General features: G+C 42.2%; 1 protein-coding gene across 1 annotated transcript in view; it reads left to right on the forward strand.

Annotated features, from left to right (window-relative positions):
• ksr2 (kinase suppressor of ras 2) overlaps positions 1-21,404 on the forward strand; it is a 44,853-nt gene that overhangs the window by 7,139 nt on the left and 16,310 nt on the right. The window contains exons 4-5 of the mRNA XM_045707066.1: positions 13-208; positions 16,386-16,482. Of these exons, the coding sequence (XP_045563022.1) occupies positions 13-208; positions 16,386-16,482 (293 nt within the window). The remainder of the gene's footprint in view (positions 1-12; positions 209-16,385; positions 16,483-21,404) is intronic.

The following is a 21,404-nucleotide window of genomic DNA, read 5'->3' on the forward strand; positions in this document are numbered from 1 at the left end:
TGCCCTCTTCAGGTCGCTTCGGCCAAGTGTTCCATGGGCGCTGGCATGGCGAGGTGGCCATCCGCCTCATCGACATCGAGCGTGACAATGAGGACCAGCTCAAGGCCTTCAAGAGGGAGGTGATGGCCTACCGAAACACTCGGCACGAGAATGTGGTCCTCTTCATGGGCGCCTGCATGAGCCCTCCACACCTGGCCATCATCACCAGGTGAGTGATGATGTTTGTAATTCCTGAGCTCTGTTCCAACATGGATTACAGCCAACTGAAGACTTAATCAGCAAGCATGTTGTTGCGTGCACTCTTCAAGTACAGGATGAGTAAGCAGGTTGTTGCGTGCTCTTCAAGTACAGGAGGGGCATTGGGTCAGACAACCCTGTAATAAACATACTTGACAGCTTAGCAGTGGCAATACAATAATTAACATATTTTGTGTTATTACCAGCAGCTGGTCTTGCAGTATAGGGAAGGAGCCCAACCCTTTTCCTGTCAATGTAGCCCCCTCCTTAAATTCACCTCTCCTGCCCCTGATCCCCTTGTGTTCACCTCATAGAGTTGTGAAGTGGAATACTATCGCAACATTTTCCCGGAACGTTAACATCAAAATGCCTGCAAAGCTATTGTAAAATAGTTTAGCTCTGTAGAAAGAAGTTCCAAACACTCATTGGTTTGAATGGTGTCAGCCATTTTTATCTTGTATTGTTTTTTTACTTAACATGGATTTGAGTATTTAGAGCAGTGGTCACTAATCTTTTCTGAGTCAAGATCACTTTCGCAGTCAAAAAGCAAGCCAAGATCTACTGCCCGGTTTAATTTATTTAAACAGGACTTAAAAATTGTAACATTAACTTAATAAAAACTGTTCTGTAGGAATGAGGTTTGGACAATAGGCCTAATACATTATCGCAGCATATTGTCTATATGCCTGGCCTGCCAATATTGTTATTCTCAGACCATATTATATTTCAAAACTCAAAGCTTTGATAACAAAATAGATCAGTTGGTGGAGCACTTGTGAGGCACTGTGGAGCATGAATTGAAATGATTAGCTTTTTTATTTTACTGAACTGAAGGTACCTACATCTGATGGTCATGGTGCTTTCAAGACAACTGGGAACTCTGGGGAAAAAACTAGGTCAAATCATGACGTCAGTGATCTTCAGGTCGGAACTCCAGAAAGATGCCTGATTTTCCGACTTGGGAGTTCCAAATTGGATGACCGTTCAAAGCAATTTTTCCCAGTCTGATCTCGTTTTTTTCCCTCAGAGTTCCCAGGTGTCTTGAACGCACTGAAGTCGGAAAGGCAAAGTTTTCAGAGTTCCCAGTTGTTTTGAACACGCCATTAGTCTCAGCAGAGGGAGTGAGAGAGCAGTAGAGGGTCCGTCTCTCACGGTCCCTGCTCTCTCCTTCCTTTCCTCCGGTGACACCAGTGGCGATGTTAGCATGTAAATCTTGGTGGGCAAACAAACAAAAAAATTGGGGGGGGGGGGGGGGGATGTATGCCAGCAAAGCCACTACACAACACAACACTGAACAATACATTAATTGCACTATAACGGTGACAAACGGTGCCCAAAAACAGCAGAGTCCCAACAGCAGTCCCAACACCTTAGTGTTCTCCCTGTACACCAAGTCAGAACCCTAGGATAAATAAAGGGGGCATATAAACAGACAATGAAAGCTCTTACTATATTCATGTCACGATCGTCTAAAGGAGTAGACCAAGGCGCAGCGTGCTTAGTGTTCCACATGTTTAACCTCTATGGGCTAGGTGGGACGCTTGCGTCCCACCTACTCAACAGCCAGTGTAATCCCGTGGCGCGATATTCAAATACCTTAGAAATGCTATTACTTCAATTTCTCAAACATATGACTATTTTACACCATTTTAAAGACAAGACTCTCGTTAATCTAACCACACTGTCCGATTTCAAAAAGGCTTTACAACGAAAGCAAAACATTAGATTATGTCAGCAGAGTACCCAGCCAGAAATAATCAGACACCCATTTTTCAAGCTAGCATATAATGTCACATAAACCCAAACTACAGCTAAATGCAGCACTAACCTTTGATGATCTTCATCAGATGACACCCCTAGGACATTACGTTATACAATACATGCATGTTTTGTTCAATCAAGTTCATATTTATATAAAAAAACAGCTTTTTACATTAGCATGTGACTAGCATGTGACTAGCATTCCCACCGAACACTTCCGGTGAATTTACTAAATTACTCACGATAAACGTTCACAAAAAAACATAACAATTATTTTAAGAATTATAGATACAGAACTCCTCTATGCACTCGCTATGTCCGATTTTAAAATAGCTTTTCGGTGAAAGCACATTTTGCAATATTCTAAGTAGATAGCCCAGCCATCACAGGCTAGCTATTTTGACACCAACCAAGTTTGGCACTCACCAAACTCCGATTTACTATTAGAAAAGTTTGATTACCTTTGGTGTTCTTCGTCAGAATGCACTCCCAGGACTTCTACTTCAATAACAAATGTTGGTTTGGTCCCAAATAATCCATAGTTATATCCAAATAGCGGCGTTTTGTTCGTGCGTTCAAGACACTATCTGAAGGGTAAATAAGGGTCACGCGCCCGACGCGTTTCGTGACAAAACAATTCTAAATATTCCATTACCGTACTTCGAAGCATGTCAACCGCTGTTTAAAATCAATTTTTATGCAATTTTTCTCGTAAAAAAGCGATAATATTCCGACCGGGAAAGCGTGTTTACGTTCAAAGAGAGAGAAAATAAAAACATCTCGTGCACGAGCCCCAGTCTGATGGTCCTCTGACCGGCCACTATCCAAACGCGCTAATGTTTTTCAGCCAGGGGCTGCCTCGATATCATTCAGCTTTTTCCCGGGTTCTGAGAGCCTATGGGAGCCGTAGGAAGTGTCACGTTACAGCAAAGATCCTCAGTCTTCAATAAACAGAGCCAAGAAGAACAAGAACTTGTCAGACAGGCCACTTCCTGTAAGGAATCTTCTCAGGTTTTTGCCTGCCATATGAGTTCTGTTATACTCACAGACACCATTCAAACAGTTTTAGAAACGTTAGGGTGTTTTCTATCCAAAGCCAATTATATGCATATTCTAGTTACGGGGCAGGAGTAGTAACCAGATTAAATCGGGTACGTTTTTTATCCGGCCGTGCAAATACTGCCCCCTATCCCCAACAGGTTAATAAATATGAAACTCACCAAACAATACAAATGAAAACGAAGCGTGACGTTCTGGGCTGCTCAGAGGCAGCTACACAAACACAAGATCCCACAAAGCACAGGTGGGAAAAGGCTGCCTAAGTATGATTCCTAATCAGAGACAACGATAGACAGCTGCCTCTGATTAGGAACCCTACTCGGCCCAAACCAAAGAAATACAAAAACATAGAAAAAGGAACATAGAACGCCCACCCCAGTCACACCCTGGCCTAACCAAAATAGAGAACAAAACCCTCTCTATGGCCAGGGCGTGACAATTCAATGATTACATTTCTCTAAAACAGGTTATAGGCTACCACCAAGTCAGAACAGTAGGCGAAATTAAGAGGGGAAAATAGACCAAATTATTAGGGTGAGGCACATGGGCTACTAACGGCTTACTAACACAACATACAGTTAGTATTACTTTCTTAGCTACAGTATACATATCTCCCTGGCATATTACATCATTTATGCAGCAGCATACAATACATTTTTAGACTCACCTTGTTGTTCTGTTCTCACTTGAAGGTGGTCCTTCGTGGGCAAATTTTGTCATCAAAGTCTGGTATTCTCTGGATTTATGGTGCTTTCAATGCAACTGGGAACAGAGTTGAATCATGATGACGTCAGTGATCTTCAGGTGGTAGCTCTAGGAAAAAGGCCCGAGTTCCCGACTTGAAAACGTATTTTCCCAGTCGGAGCTTGTTTTTTCCCGGGGTTCCCAGTTGTCTTGAACTCACTGAAGTCAGATTTCCCAGTTTCCCAGTTGTTTTGAGCACAGCAGAAATCATACTGGATTGACAGCATGGCCAATGTTGAATGTTTATCATTTTAAGCTTGGAAAAGAGACCCTTAAACCCAGACTTGGGACAACACAACCACTCCACTGAATAGCAGGCTAGTGATTGCTTTGCAATGCTTGCAGTTAGACACTAACTCCTTCCAAACCACTCATTGTTGAATTTGCGATTTCCAACTTGTTGTGTAATGTTTATGTCCAATGGCCGATGAGCACCGATACATTTTATATATACTGCTCAAAAAAATAAAGGGAACACTTAAAAAACACATCCTACATCTGAATGAAAGAAATCATCTTATTAAATACTTTTTTCTGTACATAGTTGAATGTGCTGACAACAAAATCACACAAAAATAATCAATGGAAATCCAATTTATCAACCCATGGAGGTCTGGATTTGGAGTCACACTCAAAATTAAAGTGGAAAACCACACTACAGGCTGATTCAACTTTGATGTAATGTCCTTAAAACAAGTCAAAATGAGGCTCAGTAGTGTGTGTGGAGCCTCCACGTGCCTGTATGACCTCCCTACAACGCCTGGGCATGCTCCTGATGAGGTGGCGGATGGTCTCCTGAGGGATCTCCTCCCAGACCTGGACTAAAGCATCCACCAACTCCTGGACAGTCTGTGGTGCAATGTGGCGTTGGTGGATGGAGCGAGACATGATGTCCCAGATGTGCTCAATTGGATTCAGGTCTGGGGAACGGGCGGGCCAGTCCATAGCATCAATGCCTTCCTCTTGCAGGAACTGCTGACACACTCCAGCCACATGAGGTCTAGCATTGTCTTGCATTAGGAGGAACCCAGGGCCAACCGCACCAGCATGTGGTCTCACAAGGGGTCTGAGGATCTCATCTCGGTACCTAATGGCGGTCAGGCTACCTCTGGCGAGCACATGGAGGGCTGTGCGGCCCCCCCAAAGAAATGCCACCCCACACCATGACTGACCCACCACCAAACCGGTCATGCTGGAGGATGTTGCAGGCAGTAGAACGTTCTCCACGGCATCTCCAGACTCTGTCACGTCTGTCACATGCTCAGTGTGAACCTGCTTTCATCTGTGAAGAGCACAGGGCGCCAGTGGCGAATTTGCCAATCTTGGTGTTCTCTGGCAAATGCCAAACATCCTGCATGGTGTTGGGGTGTAAGCACAACCCCCACCTGTGGATGTCGGGCCCTCATACCAACTCATGGAGTCTGTTTCTGACCGTTTGAGCAGACACATGCACATTTGGGCCTGCTGGAGGTCATTTTGCAGGGCTCTGGCAGTGCTTCTCCTGCTCCTCCTTGCACAAAGGCGGAGGTAGCGGTCCTGCTGCTGGGTTGTTGCCCTCCTACGGCCTCCTCCACATCTCCTGGTGTACTGGCCTGTCTCCTGGTAGCGCCTCCATGCTCTGGACACTACGCTGACAGACACAGCAAACCTTCTTGCCACAGCTCACATTGATGTGCCATCCTGGATGAGCTGCACTACCTGAGCCACTTGTGTGGGTTGTAGACTCCGTCTCATGCTACCACTAGAGTGAAAGCACCGCCAGCATTCAAAAGTGCCCAAAACATCAGCCAGGAAGCATAGGAACTGAGAAGTTGTCTGTGGTCCCCACCTGCAGGTGTCTTGCTAATTGCCTATAATTTCCACCTGTTGTCTATTCCATTTGCACAACAGCATGTGAAATTTATTGTCAATCAGTGTTGCTTCCTAAGTGGACAGTTTGATTTCACAGAAGTGTGATTGACTTGGAGTTACATTGTGTTGTTTAAGTGTTCCCTTTATTTTTTTGAGCAGTGTATAATTTCTCTTCATTATTTGTGACTCACCACCTGGATTCGGTCTTATGTAGCAACATTTGAATTGCTGTGTCTTACATTGGATAAACGTAGAGACTCAGAGCTACAAAATAGTATATCATACACTGCATTTGAGGAAACAATGGGAAAGTAATTCTGCTTTGAAAGTTGATCAACTTGTAAACTCACTTTTGAAGAAAACGTCTTTCAATATTTTGGTACTACAATTGGAGAGCCCTTCACTGTCTACACCCATTCTGCATTGTTCACGCCCTCTTAAGTCTTAGCCCCACCCATCTCTTTAAGGGCTGATCCAACCGTTCTGTACTAACTTGCCAGTTACTTCCAGACATCTAAGAGAGAGAGAACAGCTCACTGAGCATTACATGCCCTATATATCTATCTGTGGTTTCGCGTTCAGAGCGCACACTGGACGGTCTGACTCACAACTACAGTCAAGCACCCAAGCTAACATTGGCAACTAAGTTACTTCCAGACACATAATGAGAGAACACCCCACTCTGACCATTTTACTCGCCCTAGCAGTACAGGTTAGGCTTTTTTCATGTTATCCAGAGCGTTGGTGACTGTAACTGTGCTGCTGGCAACAATTGAATTACGCTTTGTTGCCGACGTTTACTGACACCGGACATATTCAACGTGTGTTGAGCGTTCAAAATGCATCACTTATTCTGCGCTCTGGCACACTAAGACCAGAGTCTTTTGTTAAGAAATGTAGCTAGATAGCCAGCTAGGTAAACAATGAATCCCAACGCATAACGTAACGTTAGTTAGCGAGTCAGCAAGCTGACGTTAGCTAGCTAGCTAACAGTACACTTTAACTTGAAATGAAAATACTTTGTCAAAATTAGAGTCTTTTGTTAAGACATCTAGCTAGCTAGCTAGCTAAACAATGGACCATAATCACAACTCATGACATTACTACGCTGCATGAAACTGCAGGTAACTAACCAACCAGGTTCTATGGCTATAACTAGTCAAGCAAAGGTGTCTGAGATACGAAGAATAAGATCACACACAACGTTAGTTAGCGACCCAGCCAGCTAAGGTTAGCTAGCTAACAGTACACTTGAAATGAAACCACTTTCTGTCAAAATTAGAAACGTGTAATATCTGAACATTTTACCGGTATACATCATGGTCTCCTTTCTGATGCCATGCATGGTTGCGCTTAGTTTGACGATGTAATCTAGACTGGTGTTTTCTCCATCTCCTTAGCTATCATACTCGAATTCCACTGATTTCAAAACTCGGTCCTCCAGAAAGTGGAGAGCATACACTTAATGTTGGCTAGCTAACAGTACACTTTAACTTGACATTAGGTTTATGCAGTTTTACTACTTGCGATAGCGTTCGACACAATTACTTAAAAATACTGACCAGCTCCAATAGACAGACGCGTGCTATATGTTAGACCAATCCAAATTATCTCAACCAATCATGGCTAGCGGGAAGGTTGCTCAATTTTTCTGTGGCTAAACCAACTAGGCTCGTAATTTAACAATTTTATTCGTATTTACAGATGGCATACAAGTCTGATATTAAGGCACATGAAAGTTCACATGTTCGAGAAGGCATTTCTGCCCAAAAAAACCGCATTTTGATAAAAAAAAAAAAAATTGTTCAAACAGCTCTCCTGTGAAGTCGTGACTTGCGACATATGCCTAGTTTCCTGAATTGGGTCACATGTATCTTCCTATGACAAGGATTAAAAAGGATTTGCCAGTAGATTGTCGACTTGATTCATGATGATGACTGCTCGCTAAGATTTTGAAAATATGATGTTGACATGATCAGTCCAATCAAAGCTACTGTAGATATAACGTGATTTGACGTTATTTTATCTGTGGCCAATGACCTTGAACCTTCTTGGATGGGCACTTCTAATGTAACTCTATGGCAGCACCCAAGGAACTTGAATTTTTGGGCTCTACCCTTAGATTTGGCAGTGATGTCATGTCCCCATGCGTGAAAGAACACTGAGCCAATCACGGCACAACTAGAGAATATTACCAACCCCTACTCTACGTATTTTCCGCTGGCTGCCCCACCACCACAGAAAGCACTGAGCTAGGCTGAAACACCTGCATTTTGGAGCTGCCTTACTCAAGAAAGCAAAAAATAGACCATTTTTCTATGCAGCTTTATTAACTCAATGATTATTATATATATATATATTTTTTTACATTGTTACCAAACTGATATGTGACACATATTAATGCAAAAATAACATGCAAAACAGGCAACCCCCCCAAAATGAAAGTTTTAAAAATTCTTTGCTAGAAATGTGGAGTTCAAAACAGGTGGGGCGCTGTCCTACCTGCCCTGAACGACGGGTCGCCACTGGGTGAGACAGACCAAAGAAAGGGGACACCTTCCTCCACCTGATGGCGAAACTCGAGTCACACCGTATCTGCCTCATGCACAAATTCATGTTGTTCCTATGACCAGAGAAGATTAAATATTCCTCGATATTAAAATAGGCATGACGAGCTGCTAATAATAGCCTAATAAAAACGCAGGGCTATCGATACACTTGGCTACTCATTCATTGCAGCTGCACCGCGAGCAGTAGTACGGTGAAGCGCGTTTTGTAATAGTGTTGAATAAAAACAGTGTTGACAGTACTGAATAAAAACTTAAACATGAACTCACTCATACAGCAGCTATTTGCTGTATTCTTGGGGTGGCAGGTAGCCTAGTGTTTAGAGCGTTGGGCCAGTAACCGAAAGGTCAAGTCCCCGAGCTGACAAGGTAAAAATCAGTTGTTCTTCCCCTGAGCAAGGCAATTAACCTACTGTTCCCCGATAGGCTGTCATTGTAAATAAGAATTTGTTCTTAACTGACTTGCCTGGTTAAATATAAATGTATTTGCCGTCATTCTGTGGTCATGGCTTTAAAAGTTATTACATCTTACATTGGCTAGTAGCCTATCAAATGTTGCTGTAGCCAGGGTCTTGGAAGCTCTTGTAGGCATGGTGATTTTAGTTATCTAATTGGCCAGCACAGTAGGCGTACTCGATTTAGCCACAGATCTCCTGGTCCACCGTGTAAGTGGAGTTTGTTTTTCCAGACAAATAAAATAGTTAAAAATGGGAACACTTTGCTTACCCGGTGCGCAGGGCTTCTGAATCAAGTCCACCTACAGTCAACAGCGTTACACGAATATATGTTTTTTTTGGCGCAAGCCTTAATCTTTGGCTTTTCTACAAAAATGTTTTGTGATCAACTAGGAATGCGTTGAAGATCAACCAGTTGGAAACCACTGATTTAGAGAAAATAATGTATAGGCAGTGGTGTAAAGGACTTAAGTAAAAATACTTTAAAGTACTACTTAAGTCGTTTTTTGGGGTATCTGTACTTTACTTTACTATTTATATTTTTGACAACTTTTACTTTTACTTTACTACATTCCTAAAGAAAAGAATGTACTTTTTACTCCATACATTTCCCCTGATACCCAATAATACTAGTTACATTTTGAATGCTTAGCAGGACAGGAAAATGGTCCAATTCACGCACTTATCAAGAGAGCATCCCTGGCCATCACTACTGCCTCTGATCTGATGGACTCACTAAACACAAATGCTTCGTTTGTAAATTATGTCTGAGTGTTGGAGTGTGCCCCTGGCTATACGTAAATAAATTAAAAACAAAAAAATGGTGCCATCTGGTCTGCTTAATATAAGGAATTTGAAATGATTTATACTTTTACTTTTGATACTTAAGTATATTTCAGCAATTGCATTTTACTTTTGGTACTTAAGTATATTTAAAACCAAATTATTTTAGAGTTTTACTCAAGTAGTATTTTACTGGGTGAATTTCACTTTTACTTGAGTCATTTTCTATTAAGGTTTCTTTACTTTTACTCCAGTATGACAATTGGGTACTTTTTCTACCACTGTCTATAGGTAGAGAGCATTGAACAGAACAACGCAATGTGAATAACTCAATTTTGTCAAAAATGCAGATAGATTTGTACAGTCACAAGCTCTCGACATTTTGGAAAAAAGTTACAAAAACCTCACCAATATGCCTTTGAATTTCTCCCAGGTTTTATTTTCCTCAATGAAATGCCTGTTTCTACAGAGGATATTTGTTAGGATAACTCATCAAACAAGCATCTGAAACCTCCTCCCCTATTATGATAGAGCACAAAGAAGCTGAAATAATGTTGGGGTTCTAATTATTAATTATTAATAATTACCAACTTTTTCAGTTGATGGCACCAGCACATGATTTGGTCGCACCAATTTATTTTGTATTACAATGACCTGGCCTGTTTTCCATAATATGCCTGCATTCCACACAGTACCAGGCTAATAATGACTAGCCATCTTTTAAATTAGCATGTCCTTGTGTTTTTACATTGATTTGGATAGATTTACTGTAACAGCAAAGAAAAGAGTCTGTTAAAATAAAGTGCAAAATGTATTTATTTCAGATTTCAAAGTTGCATGTTTTCTTTTCTGTAAAATCCTCTAGAGGGCAGAATTAGAAAAAAACGATACTTTATACCCAAAAAAAATTTTTAAATGGGAGAACCACTGATTTCCCAATGTTTTTTTTCCAGGTTGTTGCTCTCAAAAGCACACTTTTTTAATAGAAAAACAACCAAATTGCTTAAACCATACTATATCAGGGGACCGTTTGTTAGGTCTGGGAAAAATCTGAGAAATATAAATGTTTTAGTATAGTTACCCTTTAATTCAGGTGTGCAACAGCCAGACAGTTGTGTTTGGCCAGTGGTGTTTCTGTAGGGCACTAGTGATGGAGTTTTCAAAAGAAATGGCCACTGGCTCTAGGGGCTTCCAAACTTCTTCTATTTAAGAATGATGGAGGCCACTGTGTTCTTGGGGACCTTCAATGCTGCAGACATGTATTTTTTGGTACCCTTCCCCAGATCTGTGCCTCTACACAATCCTGTCTCGGAGCTCTACGGACAATTCTTTCCATCTCATGGCTTGGTTTTAAGCTCTGACATGCAATGTCAACTGTGGGACCTTATATTAACAAGTGTGTGCCTTTCCAAATCATGTCCAATCAATTGAATTTACTACAGGTGGACTCCAATTAATTTGTAGAAAAACATTTTTTTTCAACTTTATTTAACCAGGTAGGCCAGTTGAGAACATGTTCTCATTTACAACTACGACCTGGCCAAGATAAAGCAAAGCAGCGTGACAAAAACAACAACACAGTGTTACACATGGGATAAACAAAGTCAATAACATAATAGAAAACTCTATGTACAGTGTATGCAAATGTAGTAAGATTAGGGAGGTAAGGCAATAAATAGGCCATAGAGGCGAAATAATTACAATTTAGCATTAACACTGGAGTGATGGATCTGCAGATGATGATGCGCAAGTAGAGATACTGGGGTGCAAAAGGGCAAAATTAAAAAATAAATAATAATAATAACAATATGGGAATGAGGTAGTTGGGTGTGCTATTTACAGATGGGCTGTGTACAGGTACAGTGATCGATAAGCTGCTCTGACAGCTGATGCTTAAAGTTAGAGAGGGAGATATAAGTCTCCAGCTTCAGTGATTTTTGCAATTCGTTCCAGTCATTGGCAGCAGAGAACTGGAAGGAAGGCGGCCAAAGGAAGTATTGGCTTTGGAGATGACCAGTGAAATAAACCTGCTGGAGCGCGTGCTACGGGTGGGTGTCGCTATGGTGACCTGTGAGCTGAGAAAAGGCGGGGCTTTACCTAGCAAAGACTTATAGATGACCTGGAGCCAGAGGTTTGGCGACGAATATATAGCGAGGGCCAACCAACGAGAGCATACAGGTCGCAGTGGTGGGTAGTATATGGGGCTTTGGTGACAAAACAGATGGCACTGTGATAGACTACATCCAATTTGCTAGGTAGAGTGTTGGAGGCTATTTTGTAAATGACATCGCTGAAGTCAAGGATCGGTAGGATAGTCAGTTTTACAAAGGTATGTTTGGCAGCATGAGTGAAGGAGGCTTTGTTGCGAAATAGGAAGCTGATTCTAGATTTAATTTTGGATTGGAGATGCTTAATGTGAGTCTGGAAGGAGAGTTTACAGTCTAACCAGACACCTAGGTATTTTTAGTTGTCCACATATTCTAAGTCAGAACTGTCCAGAGTAGTGATGCTAATCGGGCGGGCGAGTGCGGGCAGCAATCAGTTGAAGAGCATGCATTTAGTTTTACTAGCATTTAAAAGCAGTTGGAACCCACGGAAGGAGTGTTGTATGGCATTGAAGCTCGTTTGGAGGTTTGTTAACACAGTGTCCAAAGAAGGGCCAGATGTATACAGAATGGTGTCGTCTGCGTAGAGGTGGATCAGAGAATCACCAGCAGCAAGAGCGACATCATTGATATATACAGAGAAAAGAGTCGGCCCGAGAATTGAACCCTGTGGCACCCCCATAGAGACTGCCAAAGGTCCGGACAACAGGCCCTCTGATTTGACACACTGAACTCTGTCTGAGCAGTAGTTGGTGAACCAGGCAAGGCAGTCATTTGAGAAACCAAAGCTGTTGAGTCTGCCGATAAGAATACAGTGATTGACAGAGTTGAAAGCCATGGCCAGGTCGATGAAGACGGTTGCACGGTATTGTCTTATATCGATGGCGGTTATGATGAGGTCAATATCCTTCCAAGATACCGGGCCAGGTCGATTAGAAAGGCCTGCTCGCTGAAGTGTTTTAGGGAGCGTTTGACAAGGATGATCAATGGAAACAGGATGCATCTGAGCTCACTTTCGAGTCTCATAGCAAAGGGTCTAAATACTTATGTCAATAAGGTATTTCAGTTTTTTATTTTTAATAAATTAACAAACATTTATAAAAAATTATGTTTTCACTTTGTCATTACGGGTTATTGTGAGTAGATTGATAAGGAAAAACAATGATTTAATACATTTTAGAATAAGGCTGTAACATAACAAAATGTGGAAAAAGTCAAGGGGTCTGAATACTTTCCGATTGCACTGTAAACTGGTTAGAGCAGTAAAAATAAATGTTTTGTCATACACGTGGTATACAGTCTGATATACCACAGCTGTCACCCAATCAGCATGCAGGGCCCAAATCACCCAGTTTATAATTAAGAACAGCATCTTGCAGGATTCAATAGTTGGAATTTTATTAGTTGTTGCCCTGTCCTTTTATTTCCTGGCAATCTAGGTTTTTACCTGTAGACTTTCCAATGAAGAAAACAACGCACAATACAGTAATTGAGTACATTTAGAGATCAAGTGGTTTGTGATGATGTGGCTCAGTTGGTAGAGAATGGCGGTTGCAATGCAAGGGTTGTGGGTTTGATTCCCATGGGGAGAATGTGTGTACTCACTACTGTAAGTTGCTCTGGACAAGTGTGTCTATAAAAATGGAAAAGGAATGAATAGAATATTTCAGTTGTCACATAGAAATAAGTAGCAATTTCAAAGTATTTTTAAAAACTGGAAAAAATATATCAAGCAACATTTTAGTAGATGCTCTTATCTATAGCGACTGGCTACTTACAGTAGTGAGTGCAAACATTTTCATATTTTTGTTTGTACTGGACCCCCGTGAAAATCGAACCCACAACCCTGGCATTGCACGTGTTATGCGCTACCAATTGAGCCAGTATTTTGATAATCCGCAATTATGATCAGATTAACTGTTTTGTACAGATAATTATCTGACTCAAGTTACAAATGCTGGTAAACACTCAAATACATTTAGTTTAAAAAAATCTCAAAAGTAGTACATTGGGCCTTTACTAGTCCTGTATTAGCAGACCGATATAGACGCCTTCTGTACAGCCCCCCCAAAATCTGCAAAATCGCTGCACCCCCACCCACCCCAGCTATGATATTGGAGCAGTAGAGCTTCTAAGTCAATGACTTTTCAAGTACCAAATAGCCTCGAGGAAATGTCTGATTTTGAAGGTTGGCTATTTGATGATGACTGAATTGCGCATCGCAAATATTCAACCAAGACTGAACTTTTTAAATACCTAGTTTACATACCCATTCTTGCCTTAGCATTTACTAGTAGATATCATAACACCTTTCCTACCACTGTCGGTCTTCGTTAAACTGCTCCATGTATTAACCAGCTGTTTAAGAGCTACGCGATCTCTCTGTCCAACAGATTATATTTAGGTTATATGTGTGCAGCGCGCGTGATTAAATAATCAACATAACTAAAGAACAGTTTATTTTAGAAAAAAAAAAGTTAAGCATTATTACTGTATTTTTTTCACTGGCCCAAGCGCGCTACTGACTGGGATGATCCACTGGATTTGCATGACTTGAAACCGCATTAGCTCTTTAGCTAAATCATTTTGGCATTATCTCTAGGAGCTTTCAGGGAAATTTACTCATCAGCGAACCACCAACACTCGCAAACAATAGTTAAGAGGACTCAAAGTCAAAGTGTATGCTTTGCCTTGTACAAAAACACAGTCATCCCCGGCAGATGTAGGGTTAGACTGTTGCTCTGTACTGTACTTCCATCACCAAAATGGAAATTATAGCATGTTCTTCGCAATTGTTAATTTGCAAATGATTCCAGGAGAGTAACATGTTTGGGATTACACATCATATATGGACTACCCATATTATATGTGGCTATGGAGGAAAATGATCTCTGCTGTGGTTTACATGTGCAAACTGAATAATTCATTTATGTGCTCTGTTCCTCTTAAATACATGTCATCATGAATAAAAAAGGACATTGAATGGCTAATAATGGGAACTAGAATAAAGATACAATATCATACAGATACCATGTCATGTTGTCTAAAGTGTAAGACCGAGCGTAGGCCAAACATGGCTCATAAGGTTTTGACTGCTTGCCTAGAAATGTGGATACAAATGATCAATCTATCGTTCTCTGAAGTTCTGAGTGCTAGAAATGAGTGAGTGCATGAAATCAAAGTAAATGACCATGTTAGAGGAATACTTGTATTTATTAGTCATAGCTAGCTGAGCTTGCTCTTATTATAGCTAGTGGAACAGGAGTCTTAATTATTCTATTCAGGCCCATTACCCCAGAAAGCATCAGGAAAAACATAAAAAATGTAACATGAATGAGGTAGAAATTGGCTCATACCAGGTGGGGATGCAGGTTTTGTCAGTGATTGGGAAAATATAAATATTGATTGTTTGTGTTTGATTCTTTATGAGTGGCTGTGTGTGGACTGATTTGCAGGCGCGTCCGCAGCGTAGAATAATCTTTTCTCGTCACCGTAGGTTTCTATCCATACAGAATAATTACTCAGCTTTCAAAGTTAGGCTCTCTGATTGTTTTGGTGACTTTATTTGCTTTGATAAGAAAAGAGTGTCATCCCTGGCTGTTTTCAAAACCTTCAGTACACACACATGCATGCACGCACGCACACACATGCATGCACGCACTTACACCTGGACGCGCGAAACGACACACCCACTCTTCAATGAGGTATGGCAGTAATTGATGACATCCCTGGATCTTTAACGGTACCTGAAGTTATTGACGGTGATGGTGCATCATCAGGCGACATAAGGCCCCTGCCTCGTCATCTGGAACTACAGAGGGCCCAGAGAGATGCTAAAAATGGCTCCTGTCACCTTACGACTTGGTATGAATGAATATGCATGAAGCTCCGGTATCAGCTGGCCCTCAGGTCATCTGGATGTCACCTATCTGCGTCAAGCCGTCACAGTCGGGATGAGGGGAAAGGCTCAGGGGTAAGGGGAGTGGGTAAGGAGGTGAGTGGAAGGGGTGAGGGGGATGGGAGGATGAGGTGAGGAGGGTGAGGGGGAAGGCTTTGGGGTGAGAGGAGGGGTGTGAGGGGGAGGAGGGGAGAGGCGCTATTGGGGTGAGAAGATGTGATGAAACTTCCATTGATATCTCCTCCCCCTCCTCCTCTTCCCCTCCCTCTCCACCTCCCCCCTGACCTCTCATGCCCAACCTTGACACATTTGAATGCCAGTGTAGCTCTATACTTTCACAAGGGCCATCAACATGACAGCAAAATGGTCTGGTATAAAATATGGCCTACGCTTGTTAGGATTAAATGATAATGACATACTGTACAGTTGAGTAGTCGGCGGCTCAAAATTATCAGAGGACATTGCTTTCGTGGAACCATTCTATGATTCACCAGTAGTGGATAGAAAGATGGCAGGCAGCCCCTGGCTTTAGTTGTTTTCTGCTCTCATCCATCGCCTTCCCTCTGAGCCCAAACAAGGGGCCTTGGGGATAGATGTCACACCAGTTATTCCTCCACTACAAAGCCAAATGCTCAGTTTGTGGTCAATGGGTGATGTAATGTAATGTGATTAGAGGATATATCACCAGTAGGGGTTGGCATGACAGGATGGGTTTTCCCTACGCTAGAAGTGATACCATCATCATTGTTGCATATTTAATTTAATTTAATCAACAATGCCCCCCTGGTAAAAAAAACAAACATAGCATATGATTTCATGAAGCAATGCATCTCTTGCTGTGAAGATGAATATGTTATTCTACTCTACTCTATTCTAATGTATAGTATGATGTGATGTTAAGGTGTAATGTATATCTCTCTCTCAGCTTGTGTAAGGGAAGGACTCTATATTCGGTGGTGAGGGATGCCAAAGTCATCCTGGATGTCAACAAGACCAGACAGATCGCCCAGGAGATGGTTAAGGTCAGAAAAATGAAACATGCAATATATATACACTGAGTGTAAAAAACATTTGGAACACCTGCTCTTTCCATGACATAGACAGACCAGGGGATTCCAGGGGAAAGCTATGATCCCTTATTGATGTCACTTGTTAAATCCCCTTTAATCAGTATAGATGAAGGGGAGGAGACAGGTTAAAGAAGGATTTTTAAGCCTTGAGACGATCAAGTCAAATCAAGCTTTATTTATACAGCACAAACACAATGTGCTTCACAGGAAAAATAAAACTGATATATTTACTACACAACAAACATAAGAGGATAAAAAACAAAAGAATAACAATAAAACTGAACAACTAAAAAGCACCCTAAGGAAAAGCAAAGCTAAAAATGTGTGTTTTGAGATCTCTTTGAAAAATGTCCACAGTTTCGGCCCCCCTCAGGTTCTCTGGGAGGCTATTCCAGAGGCTCGGGGCATAGTAACTAAAAAGACTACCTCTCCATGCCTCTTGGTCCTAGGCTTTGGGATAGTTAAAAGGCCAGTGCCAGAGGACCTGAGGGACCTACTGAGTACATAATTTAAAAGCATATCTGGCATGTATTGGGGCCACAATCGTGGATGGATTTAAAAAAACAATTGAAGTTTAAAATTAATTCTAAAACTCACAGGCAGTGTGCTCTCCGTCTGGTCTTGGTCAGTACACGTGCTGCAGCATTCTGTATATTTTGCAGTTGACCAATGGCTTTCTTGGGTAGATCAGACAGGAGAGCATTATGGTAGTCAAGCCTGCTTGTAATAAAAACATGGATGAGTCTCTCTGTATCAGCCTGAGAGAGAAACGGCCGCACCTTGGCAATGTTCCTCAGGTGGTAAAAAGCTATTTTGGTCACATTCCTAATGTGTAATTCGCAACTGAGTTCAGATTCTAAAATAACACCTAGGTTTTTTGTTTTGTCTTTATTGCCTGTGAATTCAAATGTGCGGCCAGATTCTCTCTCTGTGCTTTGGCTCCAACAATAAGTACCTCGGTATTGTCCTGATTTAGCTGGAGGAAGTTGGGAGCCATCCAAGTATTTAAATCACTAATACAGTCTAATAATTTATCAGAGGAGCTAAAATCCTCTGGTGACACAGAAATGTAAAGTTGTGTATCGTCTGCGTAACAGTGAAAATCAATGCTGTGCTTTCTGATAATGCTGCCAAGGGGTAACAACTGAACAGCACAGGACCCAAAATGTAACCTTGTGGAACACCGCATGTGATATGTATTTTCTCTGAGTTATGTTCACTAATGGTGACAAAACTCTCGACCGGTTAAATAGGTCCTAAACCAATTAAGAACTGGACCGAAGAGACCAACCCATCTCTCCACTATGTCCAGAAGGACATCATGGTCAACAGTGTCGAATGCATAGAGCTGTTTGGCATCTGTGTTGGCTCTAAGATAATTTACCACTTTAACTAAGACTGTCTATGCTGTGGTGGGCCCAAAAACCAGATTGGAATTTTTCAAATATACAAATACAAAATGATTTGGTTGTTTGAAAACCAATTTCTCCAGAATTTTGCTTAAGAATGGAAGGTTGGAGATTGGCCCGAAAATTGCTAAGAGCTGAAGAATCTAGATTACTTTTCTTCAGAATGGGTTTCACCATAACAGTTTTTAGTGCAGTGGGGAAAGTGCCTGTGAACAGGGAATGATTAGCAATAGCTTGCACTTCTTCAGATATTCAAATAAAAACTGTTTTGACGACGGTGATGGGGATAGGATCGAGAAGGCAGGTAGAAGGCTTAAGTTGTGATAGCACTTCAAATCAAATGTTATTAGTCACATGCGCCGAATACAACCTTACAGTGAAATGCTAACTTATAAGCCCCTAACCAACAATGCAGTTTAAAAAAATACCAATAAGAATAAGAAATAAAAGTAACAAGTAATTAAAGAGCAGCAGTAAAATAACATTAGCGAGACTATACACAGGGGGGTACCGATACAGAGTCAATGTTCAGGGGCACCGGTTAGTTGAGGTAATATGTACATGTAGATTGAGTTATTAAAGTGACTATGCATAGATGATAACAACAGAGAGTAGCAGCGGTGTAAAAGGGGGGGGTGCAATGCAAATTGTCTGGGTAGCCATTTCATTAGATGTTCAGGAGTCTTATGGCTTGGAGGTAGAAGCTGTATAGAAGCCACTTGGACCTAGACTTGGCGCAGAGAGAACAGTCTATGACTAGGGTGGCTGGAGTCTGACAATTTTTAGGGCCTTCCTCTGACACCGCCTGGTGTAGAGGTCCTGGATGGCAGGAAGCTTGGCCCCAGTGATGTACTGGGCCATTCGCACTGCCCTCTGTAGTGCCCTGCGGTCGGAGGCCGAGCAGTTGCCATACCAGGCAGTGATGCAACAAGTTAGGATGCACTCAATGGTGCAGTTGTAGAACCATTAGAGGTTCTGAGGACCCATGCCAAATCTTTTCAGTCTCCTGAAAGGGAATAGGTTTTGTCGTGCCCTCTTCACGACTGTCTTGGTGTGCTTGGACCATGTTAGTTTGTTGGTGATGTGAACACCAATGAACTTGAAGCTCTCAACCTGCTCCACTGCAGCCCCATCAATGAGAATGGGGGTGTGCTCGGTCCTCTTTTTCCTGTAGTCCACAATCATCTCCTTTGTCTTGTTGTCCTGGCACCACACTGCCAGGTCTCTGACCTGCTCCCTATAGGCTGTCTCATCGTTGTCGGTGATCAGGCCTACCACAGTCATTTAGGCAGGTTACCTTAGTGTCATCACTAAGGATCTGTTAGGGTGGTATGCAAATTGGATTGGGTCTAGGGTTTCTGGGATAATGGTGTTGATGTGAGCCATGATCAGCCTTTCAAAGCACTTCATGACTACAGACGTGAGTGCTACGGGTCGGTAGTCATTTAGGCAGGTTACCTTAGTGTTCTTGGGCACAGGGACTATGGTGGTCTGCTTAAAACATGTTGGTATTACAGACTCGGACAGAGAGAGGTTGAAAATGTCAGTGAAGACACTTGCCAGTTGGTCAGTGCATGCTCGCAGTACACGTCCTGGTAATCCGTCTGGCCCTGCTGCCTTGTGAATGTTGACCTGTTTAAAGGACTTAATCACATCGGCTGCGGAAAGCGTGATCACGCAGTCTTCTGGGAACAGCTGGTGCTCTCATGCATGTTTCAGTGTTATTTTCCTTGAAGCGAACATAGAAGTAGTTTAGCTCATCTGGTAGGCTCGTGTCACTGGGCAGCTCTCGGCTGTGCTTCCCTTTGTAGTCTGTAATGGTTTGCAAGCCCTGCCACATCCGACGAGCGTCAGAGCCAGTGTAGTACAATTTGATCTTAGTCCTGTATTGACGCTTTGCCTGTTTGATGGTTCGTCGGAGGGCATAGCGGGATTTCTTATAAGCTTCTGGGTTAGAATCCTGCTCCTTAAAAGCGGCAGCTCTAGCCTTTAGCTCAGTGCAGATGTTGCCTGTAATCCATGGCTTCTGGTTAGGGTTTGTACGAATGGTCACTGTGGGGATGATGTCATCAATGGACTTATTGATGAAGCCAATGACTGATGTGGTGTACTCCTCAATGCCATCGGAGGAATCCCGGAACATATTCCAGTCTGTGCTAGCAAAACAGTCTTGTAGCTTAGCATCTGCTTCATCTGACCACTTTTTTATTGATCGAGTCACTTGTGCTTCCTGCTTTAATTTTTGCTTGTAATCAGGAATCAGGAGGATAGAATTATGGTCAGATTTACCAAGTGGAGGGCAAGGGAGAGCTTTGTATGCGTCTCTGTGTGTGGAGTAAAGGTGGTCCAGAGTTTTTTTCCACTGGTTGCACATTTAACATGCTGATAGAAATTTGGTAAAATGGATTTAAGTTTCCCTGCAGGAAAGTCCCTGGCTACTAGGAGTGCCGCCTCTGGATGAGCGTTTTCTTGTTTGCTTATGGCGGAATACAGCTCATTCAATGCTGTCTTAGTGCCAGCCTCTGACTGTGGTGGTATGTAAACAGCTACGAAAAATACAGATGAAAACTCTCTAGGTAGATAGTGTGGTCTACAGCTTATCATGAGATACTCTACCTCAGGTGAGCAATAGCTCGAGAGTTCCTTAGATATCATGCACCAGCTGTTATTTACAAAAATACATAGTCCGCCGCCCCTTGTCTTACCAGACGCCACTGTTCTGTCCTGCCGGTACAGTGTATAACCAGCCAGCTGTATGTTGATAGTGTCGTCGTTCAGCCTCAACTCCATGAAGCATAAGATATTACAGTTTTGAAGGTCCCGTTGGTAGTTTAATCCTGTGCGTAGGTCATCGATTTTATTCTCCAATGATTGCTCGTTTGCTTGCAGAATGGAAGGAAGTGGGGGTTTATTATATCGCCTACAAATTCTCAGAAGGCAGCCCGCCTTCTAGCCCCTTTTTCTCCGCCTCCTCTTCATACAAATCACAGGGATCCGGGCCTGTTCCCGCGAAAGCAGTATATTGTTCGCGTCAGGCTCGTCAGACTCGTTAAAGGAAAAAAAGGATTCTGCCAGTCCGTGGTGAGTAATCGCAGTCCTGATGTCCAGAAGTTATTTTCGGTCAAAAGAGACAGTAGGGGCAACATTATGTAAAAAAAAAAGTTACAAACAACGCAAATAAACAAACCAAAAAAAACATTCGGTTGGGGATGCGTAAAACGTCTGCTTTCTTCTCCGGCGCCATTGGTCTTTCCTGAGCATGTCTGTGTCAACCAGGGAAAATGAATCCATAGTGCCTTTGCGTGGTAGGCTAGGGCACGTATCATCAAACTTCTCATCAGGTCTTGCTTGACTGATACCCAGCCCAATGTTTGTTATCTTATCTCTGAAATATGCTACAAACTCATCACCTTTAGATGGGGAAGAAAGTTCACATAGGTTTGCGGGGGTAAGATTTATCAGGCC

Source organism: Salmo salar, chromosome ssa24, assembly GCF_905237065.1.
Source record: "Salmo salar chromosome ssa24, Ssal_v3.1, whole genome shotgun sequence".
Taxonomy (NCBI): Eukaryota; Metazoa; Chordata; class Actinopteri; order Salmoniformes; family Salmonidae; genus Salmo; species Salmo salar.